This window comes from Scylla paramamosain, chromosome 22 (assembly GCF_035594125.1).
Source record: "Scylla paramamosain isolate STU-SP2022 chromosome 22, ASM3559412v1, whole genome shotgun sequence".
In the NCBI taxonomy this organism is placed as follows: Eukaryota; Metazoa; Arthropoda; class Malacostraca; order Decapoda; family Portunidae; genus Scylla; species Scylla paramamosain.
The window spans coordinates 14,228,736-14,237,910 of record NC_087172.1 but is presented as its reverse complement, the minus strand read 5'-3'; the positions used below and the strand labels follow the sequence as shown (position 1 = coordinate 14,237,910).

The following is a 9,175-nucleotide window of genomic DNA, read 5'->3' as shown; positions in this document are numbered from 1 at the left end:
GAGGATAATCTCTTTTGTCTTAATCCCTGTCCAAGTTTTATTGCCAGACCAGTATAGGTAGCAGTACTTTCTTATAGACTTATCCATCGATTTTTCAATGTGCTATCAAGTTCACTAATAATTTTTGTTTCCATATTTATCTTTCCTGCAATTTGCATTCCATCTTTCTCTGTTTGATTGTTTGATGAATGTTGCTTATCCAGAATAGTTAATAGTAGTCCATGTGACATTCATTATCAGCTGTAGGTGTGCTTTTATGTTCACTGTTATTTTATATGAACACTTCAGTAAGTTTTGTAACACCTGCTGAGTTACCCATTTTTTGCTGCTGCTTACTTTGAATTATTTACACACTATTTCCTATTCATTTTGCATTTCACATTTAGGTCTCTCTCTCTCTCTCTCTCTCTCTCTCTCTCTCTCTCTCTCTCTCTCTCTCTCTCTCTCTCTCTCTCTCTCTCTCTCTCTCTCTCTCTCTCTCTCTCTCTCTCTCTCTCTCTCTCTCTCTCTCTCTCTCTCTCTCTCTCTCTCTCTCTCTCTCTCTCTCTCTCTCTCTCTCTCTCTCTCTCATCCCTGTAGGGGGAATCAGCTGCCAGGCAGCAGAGTATAGGCAGTATTCCTGAAGGCCATGAAGTTTTTTCCATGCCACTCCAGAATATTTTTTGCCATAAAATGTGACTGAAAAGGATGGAGTGAAAAGACAGAGGATTGGGAACTCCCTCCTTTTGTATTCATATTCTTACGATTAAACATGGCATGGTCTATGTGGCTACCCACCTTCAAGGGGCACATCAGCCTGGTAAAGACCTGCATTAGACTGCCCAGTACTGTAGGGTTTAGCATACGGCTCCCCCATGTGTGAATGCTAGGCCAGGAGGAGACAAATCAGATTTGATGCAATGGCTCATATTCACCTAGCACTGGATATGTGTGGAATGTTGAACAAGTCTTGCCTTCCTGGTACAGGTGGAAAGTTTGCAATCCTACCCTCTTATTTAGTGAGTGCTTAGGCCAAGATAGCAGATGGGATTCAAGGCACACCCTGAGGAGTGAACAAGGCAAGGTGCTGAGAAAAGTTTAAATAACTTCATACCAGGCTGAGATACTCCTTGAGAGGTTGACAAAGTGGCATAGTTTCCATTCCCTTTTTTCTATCTTTTCAGTTGCCTTTTACAACATGCAGCAAGTATGGTGGTAGCATTTTTCCAACCCAGCTGCTGAATGTGATGCCAGGCTAGAAATATTGTTGGATAAGAGAATAAGTGTTGGTGATATACTTAACAGGTTAGTAGTAAAAGGAAAAAAAAAAGTAAGTGACAAGAAAACCAGTGTCAGTACAAGTAGTCCTGGTCAAGGTGGAGAATGTAAGTAAAAAAAGGTTAGCATGTTTGTCACAGATGCTTGATGTGTTCACTTGGGTACAGCAGCGCTAGTCTGGCTGTGGTGCAATGAGGGTGATATGGACAATAATAGCTGGTCTGATATCTTCTCAGTAACTCTACAGGTTCTTTCCAATTATTCATTCTAGCTGAGGCCTCAGGATCTTTTGATTCCCACTTATCAGTGAATAGGACAGTATTACAAGAGTATTTTAACTTTCTTTGAAACAACTCAGTCTGCATATACTCGTACAAGTACTAATATGTAATGCAGTGACAAAGAGAAAAATGCAGGGGAGTGGATTTAGGTCTGCTTCATGTGTTAATGCATCTTTTCTTAAATGCAATAGCATATATTTTGATAAAACAAAGAAGGGAAGTTGAAGAGGCCCAATATACCCCAATGTTAAGTGCATCTATGAAATTTTGTTAGTCTACCTTCATCTCCATCAGTTTGCTTCACAGGTTAGCTTAGGCCTTGGCATTTTCCTGTATGTAGGATTTGCATTTGCTGTGCACTAGGGTGAAATGATGTAATGACACCAGCAAGGACATAATACTTGTAGTTTAATATTACTTGGACCTTGAGAGCACAGATTAATTTCTCATTGCATTGTCAGGCAACTAAGTATTTCTCTCCTTGAGAGTTGTGTGCCTCAGCTGCTCACCATGGCATTACAGAGGCAGGTGCTAAAGTGTGCCTGTTATCTTAAGGGTGACAGAGCTGGCCACTCACTACTGAGCTCGCAGGGAAGCAGGATGTGCAAAATGAAACACCACAAAAAGTTGGTCCAGGACTGTGCAGTTGTCCTCTGTGATGGTGTGTATAGTTATCTTGCAAAAGTGGATCAAGATAATCCATTCATGCTGCATCACTCTTCACCCAGCAACAAATATACATCGATGCTCAGCTCAAGAGGTTGGATGTTCAGGGGAGGAATGTGTGTGTGAGTGTGTGTGTGTGTGTGTGAGCATGGTGTGTGTGTGTGTGTGCAGGACTTGCACCATCTCTGCAGAGGAAATGAGTCACAGGAGCCTGCACATAGTTGAGCACTTCACTTACATGAATTCCTCAGCTTTGATTTATTAGGTGGAAGTCTTTAAAACAGGTAAGACAAGCTTTGGGAGAAATTACAGCTAACGTGTTGAGTCGGGTACATGCAAGTAAGTTCTGGCCAGCTTCTTAGCCATCCATGGTAAGGTGTTGCAGGAGTCATACATACTAGTTAGTGTTGTAGTCATTGGTTCTACTTGGACATGAAGGTGAAACTTATGTCAAGCATAGTGTAACTGTTGTAGGTAGAGCTACTTTTTAAATTCTTCCAAGTATCAATTATAAGTGAGTTATATGGGATAAGTATAAAAAATATATTACTTCATTTTATTATAAACAACTTCCTTACATGCTCAGAAAAACACGATACTTCACATAACCTGTATTCACCAAGACACTCATTTGTAACGATAAAACTTTGAACCATAACATCCATCAATGGTCCCACACACTTTCTTGCACAGATTCACTCTTATCCAGGGAAGTTCAAACCTTCAATGCCACTCTCACACAAGACACTTGTACTAACGTATCTGACTTTGGCGTAACCTTCATGTAATGTACAACTTTCCGCGTGATTTTGCTTAATTTATATTAAAACAAAGACAAGCTACTTGTAGATTCTTATCAGAAATGATGAAATACAAAATAATATCCTTAGCTGATTCCCTTCAGTTCTACAAGAAAGGAGAGTGTTGCGTTCCCAGGGATGGCCGGAGGAGCCCCCTTCTTGCCATAACTGTTGGGACAAAATAGAAACTTGACATATTTTCAACAAAATACATGTTTGTAAATTAATCAAAAGAATTTTTCTTTCTTAAGTAAGACTTCTTAGCTGTAACTTTTCTTTCTGAATGAATGCCAAAATAACATTGTAACATTTTAAGAAATGTTCACTGTAATAAAAATATTCTTTTCACTGCATATTTGTATATTTATACTATGTGCATCTATAATTCTAGTTTTGTGTGTGTGTGTGTGTGTGTGTGTGTGTGTGTGTGTGTGTGTGCGCGCGCAAACAAATATCAACTTACACAAAAGGCATTAAAAAAAATAACAAAATAATTCCACCATACAAAGCAACTTACGCCATGTGGGGAGGACAAGTAATTTTTCTCTTGCCACCAATCCTCATGCCACCGACTCCAATGTCCCAGCCCTTGATGACCTCACCACTCCCAAGGCGGAACTTGAACCCTTTGCCAGTGTCACACTTATCAAAAATCTTCTTGTTGTTCATCAAACGGCCCACGTAGTAAACGGACACCTGAAGTAAAGGCGGTGTTAAAGGGAGACAAACACTTGCTTATTCACAAAAGGACATAAAGATGTACACAAAAGAAGTAATGTTTATTTTTTGGCATTAAAGCTGACAACTTACCATCTTGCCACTCTTTGCCTCGGGTCCTTTGCCCACCACCAGATCTTCACACACCACTCCGCCCGGCTTCACCGTCTTGGGCGTCTGAGGTGACTTGCCTAAAGAGGAAAAGTTGGCATGTAATAAACCACCTTGGAAATAAGAAAAGTTCAATATAACAAAAGTTTAATAAGTTTTTACTACCATGTACTTTCTTAACTCTCTGCCCTTTAGCCTGCATTAAAACATGACAAGTGATATCTTCCACCAGCCCACAGTGCTTGTGGGAGCAAAAGGTCCAGTAAATTATTCTAGAAACTATTTCATCAGTGTTTTGTGCAAACCATAGTTCTAGTTTGGTTTGGCAGTTCTGCAAGTTTCTGCAGGCGGTTTTATACATGGTATTGTGCTGTGATTAAATCCTCGTCATCTTCATAAGAGAATTTTGTGCAATTTTCTACTGGATTTGGACTAGATAAGTCATGAATTACAAAGATCACAGCACTGGGGAATACACAGCATCTTATGGAATGTTTCTGTGTAACACTTAGGATTTTAACTTCAGTTACTGAGTTGACTTTGCATGGTGCTATAATACTAGTGAATAAAGTAAAACAGTAACACTTACTTGGCTCCTTGGCTGGGATCTCTGATTTTGGAGTTTTCTAAAATAGAAAATAAGGCTGTAATTCCACTATTCTTCATTAAGATCTTGAATAGGATTATCCTTCATTGATACATAGCTTGGTGAATATGATTATTCTTCATTAATATATACCTTGATGAATGTACTTCACTTCTGGGATTTTTTTTTTTAACAACAAACCAAACACAAATGGGAAATCCACCAAGAACTAAGTTGTTAAAAGCAAACAAACAGCACACGACAGTTAACACGAGGTGCTCACCCCATTCTGTGTCGCTGTTGCATTGGCTCCCTGAGGTTTATTGGGAGTCTTCTTGGCTTTGTTTGGTGCCCCACCCTCACCACCAGGAGTCTTGGGAGTCGTGGGTGTTTTAGCATCCTTGGGGGTCTTTGGTGCTTTGGGTGTTTTGGCACCCTCACTACCTGGAGTCTTGGCACCTTTGGGAGTCTTCTCTGCCTTGAAAACAGCAACTGGTTCTTTTGTTGGGAATGCGTCTTTTTTGGAAGCTGAAAATGGATTCCAAGAGATCTTTACATGTATATTCAATGAAAAAGGAAGTATTTAACCTATGAATGAGTTAATAATCCTGATGTTAGGAATATTAATGCCTACTTACCAACCAACAAGCAACAGTCTGACAAACTAAATGGTTGGACAAACTGCTGATGGTTCAATCAATACAATGATATCCGATTCCATCTTACTTTACAAAAAGGCACCTACACAATACATCTGCCTGCCTCAGGTGGCTTTGTTCAGGAAAACTTTGCAATGTTTCAGAAAATCCCTACATCAAAACTGGCCTAGATGATGCAGACCTCTCTCAAATACTTCAAATGAGATAGTACATGAGATTGAGTCATGTGTGGGCAAAGGATACAGCAAGATATTATGATGCCTCACGTCTCACATTGCTTACTTTATTAACGTGTAGGACAGGGTTGTGTTGCATGCCAGCTGCACTTATAAATGCAGCTACTCACCCATATTGTTTGCCTTCTTTGTCTTCTTTTGTTCATTTATCATCGTTATTTCTTCCTCCTCTTCATCACTCTCTTCCTCCTCCATCTCATCTTCCTCATCTTCATCCTCCTCCTCCTCATCATCATCATCATCATCATCTATGTCTTCCTCCTCTAGCTCATCCTCCTCTTCCTCACTGTCGTCTAGCCCATCCTCATCCTTGTCATCCAAGGCCACTGTTTCTGGTTTCTTCACCGTCACTGTAGCATTGGCCTTCTTCTCGGGTTTAGTGATGCTCACCTTGCCCGCTACTATAAAGACGTGGTTGATCAGAGTCTCTGCATCACCAACAATTCCATGAAATTGCACAACATACCAATATCAACAGACTATAAGTGCAATTATCAATAACTAATGTAAGAATAAACACACTGAGACATGATTCTATATTTCTAACCATAGAGATACTTGCATTATTTTCAAGAATGCAGATAATACAACTCTCATTGTACATCCTGAGGAAAATACAGCCTAACATGAAGACCAATGCATGAGGGAAGTAAATTGAAAGAGCAAGAGGCTACATATATGTAAATACAGTAGTGAGGCACAGTACACATGGAGGTTGAGGATGTGTCAGTGCCCAAGGTATACTGCAGGAATAAAGATTGTCTTAATTAGATGTGGTGAAGATTGCCATGGTGGTGAAGTCTAAGGTGCTGCCCTTCTGTCAAGGATGGGGTTTTGGTACCTCAGTAAAAGTCTCATATGGCTGAAGATTTATCCTACTTTCAGATCAATTTCTCAGTGCCTCTATGAGTGCTCTAAGAGAGAGAGAGAGAGAGAGAGAGAGAGAAATCCAAAATACATTTAAAATGATTCAAGACAAAGCACACTGCTCCTTCAAGTCACATGCCTGGTACAACATCCTTGTTAGGAGTCACTGGAGTGATTTTCTGCAGTTTTGCCTTTTTGTTGCCTGGCGAGGAGCTCTCTTCTGGCTTCCTCTTGGTAGACACATTAATTAATGTTGGCACTTCTGGAAAAATGTACAATATTCAACTTGTGGGACCACAAAATTGTAAACAATGCAAAATGCAAGAACAAAAACAAATTGAAAATGATGTTGTTTACAAAAGATTTATGCTGAGTGCTTTTTGATATAATGATACATTTACCTGAAATGGCTAAGTAATCAAGAGGAGACAGAACAGGCTTGTTCAACTGAAAATATTAACTTAAAGAACTTTAAGTACACAAAATTTATGAGAAGAAAAATAAAAAATAAGGATTATTCATCTTGAAAGCATTTAATATACCAAACTACTGTTATAAACTACACTAATATTAATCCACCCTTTCATACAGAAGACTCCTTCACGACATTTAAAAGTGTGTTAAAAAAAAGGGACTCGCCTTCCTCATCACTACTCCCTTCGTCGTCATCCTCCGAGAAGAGCTCCTCGTCGTACGTCACATAGCCAGACAGGTGCACGTTGCTCTTGGCTCCCGTGGTGTAGAAAGAAATGCGACTCCCAGAATCAAACTGGAGGTCGAGAGGGAACTGGAGAATGCCGTGCTTGTAGCTCAGGTTGGCAATGAGTGCCTCCGTGTCCCCTATGTCCACAATAACCTGTGGGAAACACAAGGTCAGCAATGTGTCTGGCAGGATTCAGGTGCATGGCGAGCTGGCAGACTTTATTATGAGAAGAATTAAAGCTCTGACACCACATGAGTCACCTCATGACCCTGCGTCCCACCTTTTCGGGATCAATATAACGTCTGGAGTACAGACATGCTTCTGAAACAAATATAATAATCTTGTTACTAAAAGCATATATACATATTTTTTTTAATAGGACATGCAAAACTCACCCTAACAATGCCATGGTCCTGGGTGGAGGTGTCAAGGACAGCAGCTGAGATGTGGAAGGGGCTGTCCACCACCTTAGTGTAACGCTTGCCAGGCTCAAGCAGCAAACCTGTGACATGCACCAGACCACATTATATGAGAGACTGCAACAAGCAAGAACAAATATGTATATACAGTCATTTAGTTTAAATGGGAGAAAATTTACTACAAGAATAACAACATAGATTAATTAATTTTAGGATGACTTTATGCCAATTCAGTATTAGTCATTAAATGCTAAGTTGCCATACAGAGATTCCTTGCATATAAATATTTCTTTATACAAAAGTCCTTTTATTGTAGAAGGTACTTCAACAACTTTATGCATATGGGCTGACTTGTAGCACGATGAAAAAAACTTATTGTGATAGTCATGACACAAGACTGAACTTGGCTGCGGATACCTCTGACTGAGAACTGACTGCACCTTTCAATAAACTTTCAATGCTGCTCCAAACAAAATCATACTCAAACTCAGAATGAAACAAGGAAAATTATATGCTAATGTACTGCGATTTCATCATTAGTTACCCAAAAAACTTCCCACTTCCTTACCAATCTCCTATTCAAGTTGTGTATAATTTAACTAGACTAGCGAGAGTCTGTGTTCAGGATTAATCCACAAATGGATTACCTGTGATAATGAGGGGAGGGGAGGGGGCAGTTATGTTAGGTTTATGTCCTTAAGGGTGGGGGGGGTCCAGGAGGGGCAAAGCCCCCCAGTTAGGCTTAATAATGTTACAGTAGTGTCCTTAAGGGGGGATCCTGGGGGGACAAAGCCCTCCAAGTAGGTTAGGTTGGGCTAGAATTTCAAGCTTTCAAAATAAGGTATATCATCCCTATACTTTTCATTAATGTTCAAATTTAGCTTAATTTGGCTTCCCTCAGCCTAAAAACCCCGATTTCCCACGAGGTTTGTTGGGGATTGAGAAAAGAATAAAGGATGCATTGTGTTAAACTGCAATTTTACTCTCTTACCTAACACTACTTACAATGGACTGCCACAGCTGCATATCTAAGATACCTTGATATTTCACATGCAATTTCTTCTACTTAGTTGACTGGCCTGAGTAATGGGGAAGCCAACCAGGTTGGTAAGCCTAGGTTGGTAGGTATGTTGGGGTGCATACACCCCAACATACCTACCAACACCCATATTGCTATACTCCCCACAACACTAACACTCTAATAAAGCCATCCGCAACACATAATGACACATAAATAACACTAGGTGCAGGAACAATAAACCTCCGAGACAGGTGGCAGGCAAGCGTACCTCGGGTCTCAACACACGAAACCCTCTATTTGCATTTGCTTCATATTTAACCTAATCAACTTTGCACCACACGCTTACCCAACACGCACAAGACAAGCTGAATTAATTACTACGTTAGATGTAGGGGTATTGGGAGCAGGAAGCGGTATTATTTGTGTACTCACTCCAGAACATGGTGGCGGTGCACGTGGATCAGCTGAGAGGAACAGCTCGTGTTTACCGCCCTCGCCCCGCCCTGGTTCCTCATTACCTTGCCCTCATATATTGCATTACAACTAAATTTTTATCTCCATGTGCTTGTCTTTTAATCCTGTTTGCTATTTTGTAACAATATCTGCCACATGTGCATTTTTTTTCACGTGTTCAGTGCGCAGTGAGGTACTGTAACTTGGGATATTTGTAATAATTCCTGTCTATAAAACGTATCATCTTTTTTCAGCTATTTATCTCTTCGAATATTCATAATTTAATACTTAGATCTAAATAATCGTCCTTAACTAAAACATTAAACTTCGAATACCTGCATGTAGTGAAGCACCACAAAACGCCTTCATAAACACGTAAAATCTCACGATAACAAATAA

At 40.0% G+C, this 9,175-nt stretch overlaps 1 protein-coding gene across 3 annotated transcripts; it reads right to left on the bottom strand.

The window, feature by feature from the left end:
* Positions 1-2,748: 2,748 nt before the first annotated feature.
* Positions 2,749-8,903, bottom strand: LOC135111621 (46 kDa FK506-binding nuclear protein-like). Of its 3 annotated transcripts, none has more exons than XM_064025138.1 (10): positions 8,756-8,903; positions 7,279-7,385; positions 6,820-7,036; positions 6,320-6,442; positions 5,424-5,741; positions 4,702-4,946; positions 4,422-4,458; positions 3,815-3,912; positions 3,522-3,700; positions 2,749-3,172 (listed from the first exon to the last, which is right to left on the bottom strand). In XM_064025138.1, the coding sequence occupies exons 1-10, from the start codon at positions 8,763-8,765 to the stop codon at positions 3,091-3,093; spliced, it is 1,416 nt and encodes a 471-aa protein (XP_063881208.1). In that variant the 5' UTR covers positions 8,766-8,903; the 3' UTR covers positions 2,749-3,090. The 3 variants fall into 3 exon arrangements, with proteins under 3 accessions (XP_063881208.1, XP_063881211.1, XP_063881210.1); XM_064025141.1 differs by having other exon boundaries at positions 5,424-5,711; XM_064025140.1 differs by having other exon boundaries at positions 5,424-5,714; positions 8,756-8,902.
* Positions 8,904-9,175: the final 272 nt, after the last annotated feature.

What these genes read in the sequence shown, in the direction of transcription:
- LOC135111621 (XM_064025138.1), bottom strand. An exon ending in AGGGAGTAGTGATGAGGAAG is followed by an intron (nt 6,443 to 6,819) that starts GCGAGTCCCTTT and finishes ACATTTTTCCAG; the next exon opens with AAGTGCCAACATTAATTAAT. An exon ending in AGGCAAAGAGTGGCAAGATG is followed by an intron (nt 3,701 to 3,814) that starts GTAAGTTGTCAG and finishes CCTTTACTTCAG; the next exon opens with GTGTCCGTTTACTACGTGGG.